The following is a 20,320-nucleotide window of genomic DNA, read 5'->3' as shown; positions in this document are numbered from 1 at the left end:
GCACATGCTTAAGATTTTTGTATTAATTTGATAACCTCTAAGTTAATTTAATGTGATTTTTTTCCTGTTGATCCTTTAGGAGATTGGCTAATATAACATTTTCACTATTCCACTGAGATTCAGAAAACCACAGGACTTCCATGACATGGGAGTCAAAAAAAGGCTATGAATATTCCTTTTTAAAGGATATAATGTATTTTTCCCCTATATCTTGCTAACTTCCTTGTCCAGTGTTGAAGGCTGTGAACACAGACACTTTGCCACTTTTTTGGCATGTCTAGAACTCTTTGCAGTTGGTTTTCTTGCAGTCCTTGCATTCAAATCAGTACAGATCTACAGATGCGCCTGAACCCTCAGCAAGGGGCACAGGGATGAAAGCTCCTTCTCATTTCTCCTTTATCTGCAAGTGCGTGCATTCACTTTGTCACTTTTACTTGGTGGGTCAAATCCCATAGCAGTGGATTCTTAGAAGAATTTAAGCAAAAAGATGGCATCATGCCAAATTCTCAGGCACTGTAAATCTGCATCCTTCAAAAGTGAAGAGGCCATCCTGATTATAGCACTAAGGGTCTGGCCCTTTGGGTTTGGAAAAGTGTACTTCTACAGCTAGCTTAACCACGTCTAAATTTCTGCTTCACATGTATTACCAACCCTAATTATTGTTTCTGGAAAAAAATGTCTGTCTTTACTATGGTCCAGTTTTGCATGTGAAATTATACAGGACTGGGGGCAGTTCTGCAGGTAGAGCAGCCTGCAAAGGCTGTCCCTAATATGGCAATACATTACAACAGTGTTTATGTGAGCAGATTGTCAATAGTTTTTGGCCAAAGGTTCCTTAGTCTGGGCAATTCCTGACTCTGTAGGCTGATACTTTTTGTCAGCTCTAAAGAAGAGCGGCAAATATACTCAAGGTAAGCCATTTTATACAAAATCATGGGGGAAAGAAGAGTTCCGCCCAAGAAACTTGTGGAGTGTTCATTTTGATTTTATTCTTAACACTATGCTAAAAATGATCAGCCATTTGAGGAACCAGGTTAAATGTGTGTTAAAATATCGAGGACCTATTTTGGACCCTTTTCACCAATTTACAGATCCCTTGTGTAGTTTTATGAGTCATAACAGGTGGAGCAATGTAGCCCTAATGACAAATAAAATGGTTAACCTCTCTTTAAAAATTCTATTTTTAAAGATACCACATCTTTATATCATTGGACTGGTCCCTTCTCATTTGGCTATTTTATATGTTAAATGTTTTGGATCAGACTAGAACATGATGTAACTGAAACTTTACTGGTGTTAGGGTTCTTCAAAATAACTTCCAACTTTTGAAATCACTACGAATCTAATTAATGCTGTCTCTGTTAAATTTAAATTTATTCAGGGATTTGCTAGAAGGGCATAATTTAGGATAAATGTGGTCTTGTTCTTCAGCTAGGACTCTTCCTGTGGATGTCCTCATTCTTTGACCTTACCCTTACACCTGCAGGTCTTTATTGCACTGATAACATGGGCCACAATAGCCACAAACCATCTTTGTTTTCAGGGATTAGATCTATGTAGAAAGGGGGTGAAATCCTGCATAGACAGTAAATATAGTAATCATAACAAGTTCTAACTGGGGGATGGATGTCAGCCATCATAGCCTTGTATTCCTCAGTGACCTGATATCAGGAGAGTCTAACGGGTCTGTTTCAAATTGTTAAGGTCCAAAATAACGGGGATGTAGCCTGGTACTGTTGCTGTTTGAAAGAAAGAGTCTAATAAATCAGAATTTCATTTAAAACAAACAGAAACACAATTACTTAATGTATTCAAACATTCTCCCACTGTGCCTGAAATCTAAACACAACAGTGTTTTATTACTGCTTGAACACTGAGTAAATGTATTATTTCTTTTTCTACTGCTTTGTACATCTGCTAGTTACAGCTGGATTCTAGCAACATAAGGAAAATGAGAATTATCAGAAACCTGCATTCTTTGTTGTCAAAACTGTGTGATAATAAATAGTGAAGATAGGCTCCTCAGTGCCATCCTAGAGAGAAATTCTGATTTATGCTACTGCTCTGACCCCCTGACCATATGTTTGAAAATTAGTTAGACTTTGACAATATGAAGAAGAGAAAACATTTATAAGTATATGAAATTTATTATGGCAGCATCTTTTTTCACTTGAGTTCCTAGCTGCAGTCAGAATCATGATGTATTAGGAAGATATTCTGGAATATCTTCTTCCAAGATATTTCTGGAAGAAAGTGTTTTTCTCTGAGTTTTCAATGTTATTTTTCATAGCAACTTATGAAACCTTTAAAAACCAAGAATTTGACTTAGGGGACTATTTGAAAAAAAATAAAATCATTTGAAATAAATAAAAAAATTACTTTATGCTTCAAGAATGAGCTGCTAGTGAGAAGGAAACATTCTCCAGGTTCAGCTTTCTTCTGTTTGAACATGTTGAATAGCAAACTCTGTGTACTTCATAAAAAAGCATGTTGTAAACCTTGCTTTGGTAAGGATTTAGACCTCAGTTGTGCAGTGGTATCTTCTGTTACAGATCCTGTACCATGATGGAGTTTCACCAATGTCAAAGAACTGTGCAAGAGAATCTCCACACAGAATGAAATTTTATAATTTTTCATTAATTTTAACCTTACATTTACAAATTCCCATCTATTCAGAAGAAGTAAGACTCCTTCACAAATTGGCCCAGCAGATGTTCTGCAAAACAACAATGTGACTTCATGAAGAATGCAGTTGGTGTAATGATTGTGGTTATCTGAACCCAACTAAGAATCAGCCAAATATCTCCAACCAAAAATTACATTAAGCATCATTTTGTGATCTAACCATTTTAACAAGTAGGAGTAAAAATGGCAGAGAGGTCAGTTATGGCAATAACTGAATTTTGGACAAAACAGTAATATTGGTAAAAACAAGGCAGGTGTAATTAGATATATGTTCAGAATATACAGCAGGGCAGTGGGGGACAAATATGCATTAATTCTCTCCTTCAATGGGCTGTGACCATTGGAAGGGATGATGGCTAAGAAACAGTTTTCTTCTGTTTTATTGTAGTTCCTTTATGCAACTTACATTGCGCCATCTGCCAATATGGACATTGGACTTCATCAGAGTAAGAAAAACATGATTTATCAGAAAATTGACCCAGCTTTTGAGGATCTTTTTGACCTAGCAGAAGAATATATCCTCACTGTTCTGCTAGAACCGTGGATGAAGATGGTGGAAGCAGACAAATGTACTTATGGAAAGGTAACTGATCTCGATGACACCATGAAAGATTCTTATGCTGGGGAAGAAAATCACAGGAGCCTTCATATGCAACCCTGTTACATTTATAGTCAGGAAGGGAGAACTATTACAGGATGTTTTGCTTACCCACTCCTTTCTATGCTGATGCATGGAGTAGGCTGAGCTTCCTATGGAGAGCAGGCTTCCCATCTGAAAGGAAGATGCAGGCTTCACAGACCCCTTGGTCTGAGAATTAGGGAGGAATGGATCTTGCTATGGCAAAATTTCTCTTTGGACTCAGGAAGTGTCATGTTTCTGCAATCTTATCATTGATCAAAAGTAATTTTCTTATGATGGATTGCCCACAAGCCTTCTATGTTTTTTCATGATAAGCACAAAATAAGCTGTTTCTAGTGTGTCGTGGTTTAACCCCAGCCAGCAACTAAGCACCACACAGCTGCTTGCTCACTCCCCCCCCCCTCAGTGGAATGAGGGAGAGAATTGCAAAAAAAAAAAGTAAAATTTGTGGGTTGAGATAAGAACAGTTTAATAGAACAGAAAGGAAGAAACTAATAATGATAATAATAACAGCGATATTAAAATGACAATAATAATAATAAAAGGACTGGAATATACAAGTGATGCACAATGTAAGTGCTCACTACCTGCCAACCGACACCCAGTTAGTACCCAAGTGGCGATTCCTCCCAGCCCCACTCCCCCCAGTTTATATACTAGACATGACATCACATGGTATGGAATATCCCTTTGGCCAATTTGGGTCAGCTGCCCTGGCTGTGTCCCCTCCCAACTTCTTGTGCCCCTCCAGCCTACTTGCTGGCTGGGCATGAGAAGCTGGGAAATTCTTGACTTTAGACTAAACACTACTTAGCAACAACTGAAAACATCAGTGTGTTATCAACATTCTTCTCATACTGAATCCAAGACATAACACTATACCAGCTACTAGGAAGACAATTAACTCTACCTCAGCCAAAACCAGGGCAAGTGTCAATACAGTGATGTTAGGTCCATGTTAATTGTATCAAGTATTTCTTGGTGTTTAGAATTAAAGTGCAGCTACTGCTTAGCATAAGAGGAAATGTGATATGGTGATCCAGCTGTATTTGCCCTGAACACTTTTTAGATAGCTGCCCTGCTGGCTTCCTGAAGTAGGTGGCTCAGTTGTGTAGTCAGTTCTAATCCCAGAAAGCCTCTGAAGGCTTGAATTGAGCAGGCTCATGGAGGTCAGAGGAGATGGCTGCAATCCTGACTCTGCTTTTGACAAATAAGAACAAGAAATGGTAGAGGAAGTGGTGGATGCTGTGGTGCTCTGCTCTTTGTAAACTTACCTGCAAGTTACCACCTGTATGTCAGACTTCTAATTCTAAGTCTTTAACATCTCTCTCTTGGATATGGAAGGAGAAACTTACAATGGGCAATCAGGGTTTTGCATTTCTCCACTATGACCTTAGATGAAGCATCGCCATTTTTACAGCAGTATTGCCAGCTTCTTCAGCACTTTGCAGCTGAGGAGATTCATGAAGCAGAGGTCTTATCCACATTTTTCTGTTTAATAGTCTTTGATGAGGTTATGTTTTTCCTTATGGGCTTATGTAAATGTGTCTTGAGTCATTTTATATCTTCAGCCTCACTATAGCAGTCGGTTTCATGGTTTAATCATGCAATAGGAGAAAAAAATGCTTATCTTGGTTTGTTTGCAAACCCCTCTCTGAGAATTTCACCCGGTGCCCTAGTTTTGTATGCCATGAGGAGCAGTGAACAATTGTTATCTTGGCATATTCTCAATGTTTCTATCCTTTTACATGTTTCTGTTGTATCCCACTTCAATTACATCTCTTTGAAACTCAAGAATCCTAGGCTATTTGACCTCTCCTCTTACAGAAGGTATTCCATACCTTTGTTACACTTATCACCCCCATCTCTATCTGTTATTTTATATTCTTTTGATGAGATGCAAGCAGTACTCAAGATCTGGATGCACTAAGGATTATCCAGTGGCAGAATCATGTTTTCTGTTTTGCTCTTTGTTCTTTTCCTAATTGTTCCTATGATTCTAATTGCCTTTTGACTCCTGGTGAACTTTGAGTGGATGTGCAAAATGTAAGCTAATAGCCATCTGCAATGATTCCAAGATCTCTTTACTAAGTAATAACAACTAATGGAAAGCCCTAATTTGGAGCTCACTGGAATGACTTAATGTTTATTGTTGTTGAATTCAGCTGCCCTTTTATCATGCAGACGTTAAAGTGTCCTGAAATCCTGCAGCTCTTCACAGTCAATTTAATATTTTACTCTGTGGAATTGTTTTGCAAACTTTGTTGTCCCCTCACTCACCTCCTTTTCCAGATAATTTCTGAATGTTTAAAAAAACAACCTCAGTGCAGATCCCTGTGAGACTCCAATAGGAACCCCACCCCATAATAAAAGTTATTTATTTATTTATTTATTATTTTATACCTTCCAATTAATTCATAAGGGGACCTCTCTCTCATTCTGTGATAACTTAATTTCCTTAAGAAACTTTGAAAGTTTGAATATTGAAAAAAACTTACTAAAATGAAGTATGCTAATCCAAAGACATCTGCAAAATATTCTCTTTGCATTTCAGTATCTTTTCTAAGCTTTCAGATAAATTAATTTTTTCTAAGCTATTTCAGCTATAATTGTTTGTGACCTGCAAAACACTGTGTAATTGATCGATGCTTTCATTAATCTGAAATTTTATTTACTTTCTATCAGACTAGTTTTAGTCTTTTGTAAATGTATATTTTCCGTGTGTATTATCAATACTAGTTGTCTAGTATCTATTGCCAGTCCTCACTGAGTCAAGTTATCGACTCAGCTGAGTATTATTATACATCATTTTTGTACAAAAAGGACTCGGAAGAATTGCTCCAAAGTAAGAATTGAAAATATAAACTTTTGCTTTAAGTTAAGTTAATACGTGTGTCAGTTTATACCTTCTTGAGTTAACTGAGGGATAATCTATTGCCCTTTCAGTTTAGATGATGCTTTGCTTTGCAAGTGTAGTTACGTGCAGACTTCTCAGTGCCCTAATAACACAAACATCTTAATCAGAGCATGAAAAAACAGAACTAAATCCTTTTGAGTGCACAATGCATGCATTTATGAAGAGTTATAATACACAGACATAAAACGACCTGTTCTAGGAGGCACTAGAGTCTCTTTGTACTAGGCACAGGCTGATGCTCAGGCACACTCCTTCCCAGCACAAAGACAAGGTCTGCTTTGTATTTTGTTCAGTCCCTGGCTCTACTCTTCCCCTTTGTTCTACCATACAGCAGGATATATTTGGCCCATAATGAAACAAGATATTTTATCAAGAATTAGGTGAGTCCAAAATTGTTTATTTGGGACACGGTCAGTATGTATCTACATTTTTATCTTTAAATGAAACATGAAAACGGGAGAGTTCCCTTTTATTGTTGACTCTCATCCTGCCTCTATCTGCTTTCTGTTTAAACTTTATGAAAAATGTTCTGAGTTATTTTCCTATTTGCTTTTAAACTACATTTTCTTTTAAAGGAAAGAATACCCCAAAAGCACTTTATAACAGTGGAATAGAGTTACACTGAGCCTGAAGGCATTCAGATAACACGGTGATTAGTGTGGTATTCACACTTAGACAAAAGCGTAATGAGTATTAATTTAAAAACTCTTCTCTTGCACATAAACTCTTGTATATTAAACCCACAGCTTTCTAATCTTTGTAAGGGGCATGCTAATCAGTATAATGCATTGGCTCAATTTTACTAAATATCCTAAAACCTGCATTTGAATGGTTTAGTCAGTCGAGAGGGTCACCAAACTATTCGTTATGCTGTTACTGATTGTTTGCACATAACATTGAGAACCGCTCTAGTTATATACATAAGGCTTCTAATTAAGTTTAAAAATGCCAATACTTCATAAGTTCTAATCATGCACAATTTATTATTTTAAGGCATTACCTGGTATAAAACTAATGAAGGGGACAAGACTGAAAGTCTGACAGCTTTCACCTTCATTGTTTAGATATTATAGCATCTTTCTTGTCTTAAATTTCCATTTCTGGAAATCTGTGGCACTCTGTCTTTTGATATTTCCCACTGAGAGTCATAGTTTCAAAACCTGTTTTTCTGCTTCTCAGCGGCACTTTGACATACAGTCTGCTGGTACAGGCAATCAGGTAAGTCTGAAACAATATACACAATACAATATAGACACTATGTGCACAATATAATTTAGCAATTCTTTAAATACAAAATTCTTTTCTTAAAGATACAGTTAGGTTATTTAGTGGTGTTCTGTAGAAATCTACATGTGATCCTACACAGATCTGAAAACTTTATTCTACCAGAGCTTTTAGTTAAATTGTTTTTCACAAGGATGTGACTTCTCATGTCTTCTAAACATCAGTCTCATTACTGGCAAATGTATTCTTTTCTATCCACTGTCACTGGCAAGGTGCCTGTCCAGTTCTCCATCTTTCTATAATGTGGACTGTAGGGATGACATAAGATATTATTTTTATTAGGTGGAGTTGGTGGAAGAAACTCGACAGCTGGACTCCATGTACTTTAGAAAGCTCCAGGCTTTGCATCAAGAGAGTGGTTCCAAGAAGGATGAGGTAAGACAAGTACCTACTAACAAAAACAAACTCTTTTTCTATCAGAGAGGGTTAACACTTTGAGTATCAGCAATGTAACACTGACTACATGCCAGTTTGGAGAAGCAAGTAGTACGATTTCTACCATACATTTTGGGGAATGATTGACAGCCATTGTGTTAATTACAAATACAGGTCTTCTGTCAGTTACATCAACATCAGACCCCACTGTATGATTGGAGTCAACGAGACAGTTTCCACTAAAGTCTGTGGAATGTATTTTGGGACCTTAATCTTGAGTAAATACTTCAATTTCAAGTAAATTACAGGTATATATTGGTTTATTTGATTATGGAACCTGCACACACTGGTATGTTTAAAACAAACATAAAACTAAAGCTGATTAAGAGCTGGAGCCTTAACTCTATTTTCTCAGCAATCTCAAAGCTATTTTACAGAGACAGAAGTTATCTAACGCAAGGATTATTAGACTGAGCAAAATATAGAGATGAAAAAAGCAAGTGAAGTAATTTCTTCCCCAGAGTTCTGTTGCTGACGCTGGTCTGCCATCCTGCCTTGATGCTCTCAAAGAAGATCAGCACTTGTGTCAAGTTCCCAAAGAACTGGCAGGTACTAATCTATCCGACCTGATCCATGACAAAGAGAAGTTAGAACAGTTCTGGGATTTTCTTAATGAGCATTCTGCTGGGTACGTTTCTTCATTATTATTTCACCCATTTCTAAGTTCAGAAGAAATCTTTGTTGGGGATCTTGGCTACCTAGATGTTTCCATTTTTTAGTATTTTTTTAAAATGTGTTTGTATATTTATGAAATACAGATGCACATTTTTCAGACAACTGAATTGTCTTAACGTTTTGGGGGTAAAAATTATCCTGTCTCAACATGTTTGTGTTACAGTTCTGCTTTCAGTTTCCACTTTGATTAGTGGCAAATGCCTGAGCAGAGCAATTAGTCTACAATGAGTAAAATTTTATCTTTTTTAGTACAGATTCAGTTTAGTACATTTTAAAAATTAAAGCTGAATGTTATAAAAATGTACAAATAGAAGACAGCCACACTATTCTCAAAGTGTGAGAGCAATTGCAGTTTTGTCTTTGCACTGCTCTGAACAGAATAAAGTACCAGCTTGTAGCAGATACAGTTCATGCAGGGTTTTTGAAAAAGCGAGCCCATTTGTTTAAAAAGGAAGTTCTAAAGAGAAGTTCTAGCAGAAGTAAATGTGAGTTTGCCACCTTCTCCCCCCCCCCCGCCCCAAGCCCCACACTAATCTCTATCCTGTTTTAGGGAAAGGCAAATATACTTTTTAAGTAACTGCTAGCAAATTGTTGCTTCCTTCCTTTAACCTGGGTTCTCATGAGCTGATGCTTTGCATATTGCCTACTGCTTCTAGTCAAGCACTGCTATTGTTTTAGATTGGATATTGGTCAGCTTTTTCAAAAGTGTCCACAGATGGACATCTAGCACAGGATTCCCCTAGCCAAGACTCAATGTCATCACTTCTGCTTCTCATCATAGGTTCCCTTTGTAGTCAGAGAGAGAAATACACACTTCTGGACACAATTCTTCTAATTCTGAAGGTAACATCTAAAACTAGTTTGGATGGATCATTCCTAAAGATGGCTATTTCTGCTCACTGACTACAAAAAGACTGTAGGTAATGAGTTCAGATGGAGATTCTTATGCTGTGGGTGCCTATGGTCAAGTGACTTCTGAGTTAGTTGTCTAGATCAATGGTCTCCAAACTTTTTGATTGTGCACCCCATCAGTAAAAAATTTTTGAGCACGCACCCTCAATATATGTATATTTATTTTTTTATGAATTATATATGTGTGCTACTGAAGTTCTAATATTTTCTTTCTGCCCCTCAATGAATCATCTCGCATACCTCCCTGGGGTGCACAAACCCCACTGTGGAGACCCCTGGTCTAGACTTCTCTAACTGGGGAAATAGTAGGAATTGCCAGAGAACAGGTCACTGGCTAGGATGGGGTCCTGGACAGGTATGCTGAATTGCCTCTGGGACTTCCTACCTCTCTGTTAATCACAGACAAGTCTCATCTTAAGTGATAGAGCCAGGCAGAGAAATGCTTAATTTATGGAAAAATTTTATTTTGTAAAAATTCATAATGAAGAAGAACATTTGAAAAAGTCTCACAAAACAGTGTTTTAGAGTGGGTCCAGACCTAGTAACTCTGAAGTCCAGCTGGCATGCTACAGTAAAAATGCTTAATGGTACTATAAGCTGAAGGGATCCTAGAACTAATGCAGTCTGGAAAATTTCAGCAAGAAGCAACAAATGTGTCATTTGCTTCTTCATCAAAATTTATGGTTCTGTTATTGCCCAATTGTAAGTGATCCAAATTTCAGGAAGGACAGGCTGCTGACTACCTGGGCACAAATTCTGGTAAGAAACTAAACAAAGTTCCATTAATTAATATTTTGTTATAAATACAGGTTATCTTCACACAATTGCAGGACAATTTGTGTTACTTTAGGTTAGTGGGTTACCACTTGTTAGTCTTGCCAGACTAATTGACTATGCACATGCTCCTGATCCATTGAAAGGAAAAAGTACAGTATGCTATGATAAGCCACCACTGTAAATGGTTTAACCTAACACACTTTAAGATTATATACTTTGCTTTTTATATAAGATGGACATATTTGACCAGTTGTCATAGGTAGATGCCAAGGAGCAACTCCATAAACCACAGTAACTTGGATCGCTTGCATTTGGGTGAACTTTCTCATGTTGTGATGAACTAGCAAATGAGCGAATTTCAGCCTCAATAGAACTTAGGTCTGTAAGGGTCTCAAAAGACTTTTCAAAGGGAGACATCTGTTCTTAAATCAGTTGGATGCTTTTGAAAGTTTTACTCATAGATTAATGCTTTGAAAAGGCCAGTTATTAACCAAATGGAAAAGTGAAACATTTGTCTGAATTTAATGTTTCGTATTTCCTGCTGCAAATACAGTGAATGTCCTCATCAAAATGCTCACAAAACTTCAGCTAATAAAATACTATCAGAAAACAGTCATATAAATTAAACTGAAATTGTAGGTATGTCACATATTCTGTCCTCTGGTTTAAAGAACAAAACCAATATATGTTCCATTAAAACAAACTTCAATTGATAGTATACACTCAAATGATTATGAACAATATATAAATCAAGAATTGCATATGGAGATTATTCATCACTTACTATGAATACTATGATATAAGTTACTATCAGTAACTTGTGAAAAGGTGGCCCACAAAAAGCCCTAGAAACAAAATTTACCATAAATTGTTTTTGCCTGCTTGACTGTGGACTGACTTAAGCTCTAGTACTTCACATGGGGTAGGAAGGGGGTGATTTCTGGGGCTGACATTCCCAACGGTCATCCCTGCTCCTTCTCAGGCGGTATGATGAGGAGGCAGAACAGGGGGTGTCGAGTCATCTCTCAGTGGCTCACAGCCTGCAGTACTGCTTCAAATTCTCATCTGTTTTATTTTCCATTCTCTCTGTGAGCTCTGCACTATGGCTCAAGTTCACAGTCCCTGGTGGATTTAGCAGTCGCACATTGAGGAGGTTACTCCTTTCAGGGTACCCCAGAAGGGACCCTAAATGAGATCCCTAAGGTGTGTGTTTGATCTGTCTGTTCAGCAAGTGGCATGGTCTCACCAGATGGTACTAGCAAAGAAAAAAAAATGACATAAAATTTCAGTCCAATCTGACCTGGTATTTAGGACTTGAACACTTTGGTGGCTTGTGGTTAAAGTAATAACTCCCTAGAGTGTTGATGAAATTAAGTCAATATTGAAATAACATTCTGTTTAAATTTGTTTGTAGCATGGATCTCATGTGCTGGCTAGATATTGAACAGTTCAGAAAGATGCTCCACAAGGATAAAGAGAAAAGGGAGGAAAAATCTAAGGACATTAAAAACAAATACTTAAACAAAAAATACTTCTTTGGACCCAACAGCCCAGCTACCAGAGAACAACAAGAACAGGTACCAGTTACAAAACTGTTCATAAAGAACAATCACATTGAATGGGACTGAGATAAAAGTCCGTAAGCAACTTTACTCCATTTATTCCCCAAGCTATTTCCTCAAATCTTACCTACATTTTTGGCCAGAAATCTGGTTCTGTTCTGGTTGCAGGGGTTCCCTCCTTCCTGTTCAGGCTCTTCCTTCCCTGTCCTTATAGAACAGATCTCTTAAACCCTGATCTGAGGCTGCAGCCAGAGCATGCACAAGACAGCTCAGAAGAAGTGTAAAAATGTCTTTCAGGCAGAGTGACTTGTTCCAGCTTTCTATTTTAGTATGTCAGTAAAGCCACAGACAGCAAGTCTGAGCTGTGGTACTCTGATATATTTTGATACTTAGGAAATTTTCTTGGTCAAGCTGGGGTATTATTTGCTAGAGTCTGTATTCTATTATAGGTAGGGACAAATGTAATCTGTTCCCTTTTATGAAAAGTACATGTGAGCCTTGGGTAAGCATGCATTAAATGCTTTGCTTACAGTTAAGCTCATGCTTTGCTAAATCAAGGATGTAGAGAGATAAAGGACTTTTGGTATACAGAAAAGTTTATGTCATGTGTTATTGTATTTGGATTGCTTAGCTAATGCATTCAGGTGGAGGATGGGGACAAATCCTTCACGATCAACTTTCGGCAGCGGTTCTGCTAGAAATTCAGCAATGCGTCCAGAAGAGATTAGAAGAACAATGGCTGCCATTGTTCCTGGCAGATGAACACCGTGGGTCGGAGGAACAAGCAGAGGTAATTTTTTAACAGCAGCAACATATCCAGGCATTGTTTTTTGTTTGGCTCATAATTTACCATTGGGATAAAATGGTTCAGAGGAAAAGCAGCCCACAACTCACATTCAGTTTACATTGAATGAGACACTCTAGCATGTACATGTTAAAGCATTTAGCTTGATAATTGTGAAGGCAGGTCCTCTGAAGGCTTAGTCTAGCTGACAGTATTATTGTTAGATCCTAAATCTGAAGGAGCTGGTGTTAGCTCTGCTGCCAGCCAGGCTGCCAGGCTCCTACAATCTTTGCTGTAGTGCTGCACTCTCCATATGCCATTTTGCCCTAGCCATACACTTGCACACAGAAGAAATGCTGCTTTGTGTGAAGGATTTCCCCAAGGGGACAGGAACACAAGCAAATGAGTGGGCTTCCCATGCTGTATTCTCTCTCTCTCTCTCTTACGCTCTCCATATTCTCCCATCTGGAGCTGCAGTGCCTGTAGAAATGACTCCAGGACTTGTGAAATTCTGCTGAGTGGGGAGGTTAACTATTACAAGCCTTGTTCCAATTGGTTGCTCCAGAAAGTTGCCAGAAAACTGGGAATGAGGAGCCTTTCACTCCTGCTGGCTCATTAGAAAGACTGGGGAATGGGCAGAGCTAACATCTGCCTTTTATGAGAGTGCCTCTGTGGCTGGGATCTGTGTAGGGAGATCATCCTGCTGATGACAGATGCAAAAAGACTTTGTTTTTTGCACTTCCACAACAGCTCTGAAATGCAATGTCATAGCAGAAGGAAGTTTGACAGTTCCACCAAGCAGACACATATGCATGCTGCATTGATTCATAAAACTTGTTTTCTATCATCTTTTTAACATCAAGAAGGTTGTCAGAAGTGTTGTCAGAAGCGCATATGAACTGGATCCTTTCCATTGATTCAGAGCAGTAAGCAATCAGAAAAGTATAGGTTCTGGTAAGACAAATTGTAATTTTAATAATGATTATGTTAATTAAGGGAAAATTTTCTAACCCTCTGCCCTTTTTAGCTGAACTCTGCCTCCTTTACAAGCCCTGGCACAAGACCATGTGATAAGGCTAAGATGCTTCCAGGTGTGGAAGCTAGCTCATGCCTCTTCTTGCACCTGCTGCACTGTGCTGGCACGGAGAGTAGCCCATGCAGTTTGGAAAATGCTGTATTCAACTCTAATAAACAGTTTACAGGCAATACATATCTCTAATGAGTCTTTTCCTAACTCCATTTATGCCTGACTACTCTTTTCTCTTTCTTGTTGCAAATTCAGAGCATGAAAAGGTCCTTTGAACAAAGTATTTTAGGAGAAATGAAACCAGATGACATTCTCCACTCAGCTTCATAATTCACAGTGACCAAGCATTGTGGACATGCTATATAGTCCTTATTCAGAAAGTCTGCCCTTGATTTGAGGTGTATTTTTGCTACAAAGAAACTGCAGGATCAAGTCTGTATTTCTGATACAGCTTTCCAAAAGAACTAAAAACATTTCATACAAAAAAAAAAAAAAGCCCCAAATTTGTTCCTAACAAGTGGTCCCTAAGAACATTATGGGTAAGGTAAACCAGCGGAAGAGTGTAGCTTGACTGCTATTGCCTCTTGTCTTCTCTAACTCCCCAATCTTAATGAGCATGTGCTCATTTAGAGCTGAACAAGGGATGGCATTCAGTGTGGGTCCACAACAATTTTCAGATATAAAGATCCATATAAAGACATATCAACTACTCTACCACTGTGGTCTCAATCATTAGAGGGCTGAACATGAAACAAGAAGAGTTAAAAAATACAATTATAATCTTTTGTTCAACCGTAGATAAGGGACATAACTGAAGATCTTTCACATCAAAAACAGGAGAAGACAACTAGAATGTGGAAGGCAAGTGAAGTTTACTGTGTCTCTTGTGTCTGGAGTTTCACCATGTCTTTTGTTTGGACCTTGCATACCCTTCACAATTTCCCTGCTGACAGTGTGAAGCCCCAATGTAATGCTGTCAAAAGCAGGCATGATTGTATTGGCTACAGTGGACTGAGTACTCACATTACTGGTGAATTTAGCTCCCTGCTGGATGTTCACGGTAAATTTCTCTCACTTCCTGCCTGGAGAGGTCATACTTGAAAAAAACATGTCTCTTGCCCTGGCCTTTGGAGCACTCTTAACCCTCCTCAGACTGGTATTGTACCTTTAATTCACATTTATCTCTATTTTGCATGCAGTGGACTTATTGGGACAAGCTGTTCATTCCAGCATCTGGTAGTTTATTTATTATTGCGAGTGGATTACGTGCAGACACAAAAGGGAATGTGAAGTATGCAGTGGAGTGGGCAGGTTTAATCATATCTCACAGTATCTGTTTCATTTAGAATTGTATTTTAATCTTACAGCACTGAGATAATATCAATTTTAAAACATCTTAAACCTTTGTAATAATACATTTCATCAGATGTTTGCCAGTTTTTTCCTCCTGAAGAGCAGTGAACTCTTTGTGATTGCCAACATACAAGTTGTGTACATTTATTCAGTTGAACTTTTATTGTCTGTTGAAATCAAACTGGAGACCTGGTCAGCAATTACCCATGCAAACCATTAGCTCAAAAGGGATCCAAAGTGCATGTGGGTTCTGTTAACTGAGTTTTCCCTTTGTCTGTTTGTCAGGAAGATGGTTATTTTCCATGTTCTGCTTTAAGGTTGTTGACCCATAAAATAAGCAGTGTTCGTATATTAGTATAGGGATGGGAGCAACGTTTTGTTCTTCCCTTTGTGAATGTGCCCCAGAAATAATTTTTCCCAAAAGTTGCCTAAATCCTGGTCACAGGGGATAGAACATGTTTGGAGAATTGGAGGAGGGCTGAGAAGATCCCATCTTACTGTCTTAAGTTGAGCTGACTTTATTTCAACCAAAGGACCCTTTGGACAGTCACCACCCACCCTCTCTCAAGGATAGGCTCTCATCCCTGGCAGGTTCTGTGGCAGGACACTAAGCGTAACCCCTGTTTTTAAGAGAAGCTGCAGAAAGACCTTCAGCTTAGAATCAGGTTAGATTTCCAGGACTGTCTGCAACAACTAAAAATGTTTCTGTCCCATGCTGACCATTGAACAGCACTCCATCCCTCCAGGACTTCAAGAGTTTTATACCACTGTTAGAAGATAGTTTTCATTCATCCATCTGATAACAAAAGGGGGTTGTTTGGCTTGTTCCTCAGTGACAGCACAAGAACTGTTTGTTCAGGAAGGCAGGCCAGCCTGAACTTCATTTCAAACAAACTGTCCCTGCATAAGCCATCTTTCTCCACCCTTTCCTGGCTGCCTACCACTCTGTGCTTTGCAGCATGACGATTTCCAAAATGTCTCCGATGACTTTAAATTCTATTTTACTATTGGTAGCTTTATTCCACAGAGAGCAAACTCTCCAGCTTCTGTTGGTGATCATGGCAACACATTTCAAAGCTCATTTTGTTGGCGAGATCCCTGTCAGAAGCATTTTACAACTTTAAGCTATGTGGTTTGTCTGTTCCTTTTTCTTTGTTGTTTGTTTGCACAAAACTCAAACTGTTCTCTAGAAAAGTAGCCTGTTGCCATAATCAATAACAATAGCTGTTTCCATACTTTATAGTATGTAGTCATATGGTCTAAATCATTGTCAGTCATTTCCTCTCCTGTCACGTCTTCCAAAAAATGTTGCCCAAACCAAAGTGGAAACAAAATGAAAAAGAAGGAAAGAAAGAAATGAAACCTTGCCACATTCTATTGTATCCATGTCATAAACTCATAAACTACTGAAAGTTAGGGTCAGTGCAAAGATAAGAATCAGACAGTTTATTCTAACTAATGCCTTTGTTATTGCTTTTTGAAACAAAGTTTATTTGGTGCATTTATTTCTTCTTTTGACAGCATGTGGACAATAAGTGGGTTTCTTCATCTAGTGAAATAATTGCTTTCCGCAAAGCACTGTTGAATCCAGTGACAGCAAATCAGTTTCAATGCTTTGTGTCACTGAAAGGAGACCTACTGGAGAATGGAGTGCTCTTTTGGCAGGAGGTACAGAAATATAAGGTATGGTGGTAAAAGGGAGCAAGGGGAATATCATTCAATTTGTGAGCAAATGCATCCATTACTGCATATTAGGAGAATTTTAACAAGAATATCTCTAGGCATTTTCTTGTTCATAATAAAACCTCTTTCACTGTTAAGCTGTTGTTTCTTCGATGAAAATCCTCACTTCTTCAGGGTAGCTATTTTTAATGACTTGAATTTATTATCCTTGTATTTCTTTATGCTTCTTCAAACTGTAACATTCTTCTGAGTCTTTAAAGGGACACTACTAACTAGCTAATGTCCAGGTTTTGGTATACATCTGTTGAGCAGTAGAAAATATGCAAGCATTAAAACGTTCATTCTGTCTTTATAGTTACATACTGTAAAAAATGGGATTATTGCTGAATTTGGTAATCCCTCAAAAATCAGAGAAAACTTCAAAATTCAATCAAATGTACAGACATAAAAATAGTACCTACCCAAAAAGCTCATATGTACAATGCAGACCCCAGCTCCCTTGCACTCTGTACAGTCACATTTCACTACAGCTGAGGATGTGGCCAAGGTGAAATGTGATGGGGAAGGTCAGGAGGGATTGCCTCTCTCCAGAATACGTGCCCCTTTGTGAAATTGCTGCTGCAGGGTGAAACACAATGGGGAAACTCTGGTGTGAGCCTTTAAATCACACTGCAGCCTCCTAGTAGCACCCTGGGCTGAATAAAGGGGCACCATGGATCTTCTACTTGTTCCTCATTCCTTTTGCCTCTGGGATACTGCTGACTGCAGAGCCTCTGCTGGGCTCCTGAACATAGCCTGTGTGCACATGGCAGGCAGGCAGGCATGAGGTTAGCTAACATGCTCAGAAATTAGGAGGTAAACACAGTTCATGCTGCAGCAGCATTTGGAGATCCTGCTGTAGGCATGTGGATGTGTTTTCACTGTTTAATTTTACACATTTGAATTTGGGGTCTGCTTTAGAAGCCGAAGCTCCTCTGTTTCCAGGGGGCAACCCCCCGAGTCTCTGATCCCAAAGCGAGGAATCATCGGCTGAAATGCTTTCTGGGGCTGCTGCTGTCTCTGTCTTGGTTACAGAGTGACTAGCTTAGACTAGAAACTTGACATGAAGGCACCTGAAGTTCCATGACATAAATAATTCTCAAAATATTTGATGTTTTTTCAGATTTGTGACTCTTAATTGCTACATTGCGGAGGACATGGAAACTTTCTGCAAATTAACGTGGAGTGTAGTTTAGACTATTTTCTTTGTGGATCTGCTCTCTGAAGAAAGCCTTCATTGTTTTATGTCCCACCCTCTCTCCTTCATTTATGTTAATTTTATTTGTCTTCTTATCAAGAAAAAGTACAATCTGACCACATTTATACATGCATGCAAATTGTCATGGTTGGCAGTTGATGCTCTTTATAGAAGCAAAGGGCTGGAGTAGTAGGAGTGTTATGGGTCAGGCTGAACTGGAGGAATATTGCCAAAGACGTGGGCAGCACTTTGCACAGTGCATACTTGTATTGTCTGAGCCCTATCATGCCATCAGTTTAGACAGAACTCCCTTTAGGAGTCAATGACTGCATTGCTCCTTGTAACGCATCAGGCTGGCGGCACATCTTGGGACAATCAAAAAACAAAAACTTTTTTTTTTTTAAACAAATATGAAGAAATAGAACTCTGTGGATCATTTCCATCTGTTCCTCTATCCTCAGGTCTCATCCCTCTTCATATCATATGGCTTGTTTGTCTTGCCTCTTACTATAGATCTCTGCCTTTTCTTCTATGCTAGATGAGCAAAGGAAGTCATAATATATTCTTAGAATACATTGAACATGTTTTTGTATTGCCTTACTTTCTTCATTGTGGCTGTTATCATTCTTTTTTTCCTTCATAAAACTAAAAAGTATTCATAATAAAACAAACCAGCTCTTTCACATACCACATTTCTGGTTAAAAGCCCTGGTTTTAATTTCTTTGCAAAGTAAATATCCAGCCTTCTATACCAAAACTAAATGCACATTCTTCATTTAGAGAGTGCTCGTCCTGAAAATTCTCTACAGTGCTTATTGTGTCTTTAGCAGATATATGTGACAATCTCCTAGTGTTATAGAAATTTCTTGATATTTATGGATAGATGAAAAGTTTGTGTTTCAAAGCATTTGAAGGAAGATCTTGGAATTATTTTTCCTTCCTGTCAAATCCAATGGTAGCATCGTCAGAGTGTGAAAAACACAGTAATAACAGGTTTTACAAGAACAATAGGATCACGTTAAAAAAAGTAGAAAACCCTCAGTGTTTCTTTGAGATCTCACCCTTGTAAGTTCAGGTTTGTTTTGTATACTGTTCTGCACAGAGTTATTTCAAACACTGAGGTTTTGGGAAACTAGAAAATCTTAATGAATGGGGAAACTAGAAGATTTCGATGAATGGAAGATTGTACTGGTAGCTGAAATTTTCCCCTCTTGTGCCAACATTCCTGGTTATAATATCTTGTACCCTCTAAATAATTCCCCTCTTTTCTTGGAGTATTTAGAGCATTTATTTGTCTTTTACTTAGCATGGCTATGCTAGTCATAGCAGGTTCATTGTGAAAATCAGTGCATTTCACACTTGCAGGTGTGTTTCTCTTTTCAGAAATGCCTCCTATTTGCCAGTAAAGTACTTGGACTGAATGCAGGATAAAAACTATCCTGTTCCATCAGAACATGCAGGCAGAGATTATCACCTAAAAGCAACGATTGCTATATATCTGCATTTGCAAACCAGGAAGTCCCATTCATGTCTTAACTATGTCTTTGACCGTGCATATTTGCTATAAAAATTTTGTCCTACATGCTGAAGAAATCAATTGTATAATTATTTTTGTATGACTATTACTCTTTGATCACTGGCCCCTGTAAAGGGTCTTCTCTCTCTCTCCGCTGACTGAAAATGCTATTTTTCGTCTTTCAGGACTTGTGCCATTCTCATTGTGATGATACCACAGTTCAGAAAAAGATCACAGCTATTATCGACTGCTTTATTAATTCTGCGGTACCTCCAGCTTTGCAGATTGACATCCCAACTGCACAAGCAAAGAAGATTCTGGAGCACAGGAAAGAACTAGGACCTTATATTTTTAGAGAAGCACAGGTAAGAATCTGGGAGAATCTCTGTAACAGATTTGGCTAGAATCTGTGTGCTTGATTTTAAGGACAGTCTTCATTGCTTATGTGACAATTTGGACTCCATACATAAGCATGGGCATGAAGGAGAACACCATAGTCATGCATTTCAATGAAGACTGTATGGTGGAGATGAGAGGGAGGCTTCAGATATTTACTGCTCAGTAAACTGGACAATCTCTGACAGCTAGCTGATCCTGGAAAGGTGTTATCCAGATCTGTGCTAGGAAATTTGGCAGTAAAAATGAATTCTGTCTATGTTTTTAACTGCTTGTTCTTTATCACTTGGTTAATGGTCAGAGAAGAATTTGTGCTTAGAAAGTTTGTAGTTTTTGTTGTTCATGAAAAAAAATGTAGACAGGTAAAGCACAAACCCAGCTTCACTTATTGAATGTCCTTCCCTTCTTTATTACAGAAGGTCTGTATTAAATGGCTG

General features: G+C 38.3%; 1 protein-coding gene across 1 annotated transcript in view; it reads left to right on the top strand.

Moving 5' to 3' along the window:
- RGS22 (regulator of G protein signaling 22) overlaps positions 1-20,320 on the top strand; it is a 66,196-nt gene that overhangs the window by 33,159 nt on the left and 12,717 nt on the right. The window contains exons 15-22 of the mRNA XM_069779768.1: positions 3,074-3,268; positions 7,809-7,901; positions 8,423-8,589; positions 11,740-11,902; positions 12,519-12,677; positions 14,497-14,559; positions 16,573-16,734; positions 19,673-19,852. Coding sequence (XP_069635869.1) covers positions 3,074-3,268; positions 7,809-7,901; positions 8,423-8,589; positions 11,740-11,902; positions 12,519-12,677; positions 14,497-14,559; positions 16,573-16,734; positions 19,673-19,852 — 1,182 coding nt within the window. The remainder of the gene's footprint in view (positions 1-3,073; positions 3,269-7,808; positions 7,902-8,422; positions 8,590-11,739; positions 11,903-12,518; positions 12,678-14,496; positions 14,560-16,572; positions 16,735-19,672; positions 19,853-20,320) is intronic.

The sequence above is a fragment of the Haliaeetus albicilla genome, chromosome 3 (assembly GCF_947461875.1).
Source record: "Haliaeetus albicilla chromosome 3, bHalAlb1.1, whole genome shotgun sequence".
NCBI classification, from domain to species: domain Eukaryota; kingdom Metazoa; phylum Chordata; class Aves; order Accipitriformes; family Accipitridae; genus Haliaeetus; species Haliaeetus albicilla.
Note: the sequence above shows the minus strand (reverse complement) of the source record. Positions and strands in the feature narration are given on the sequence as shown.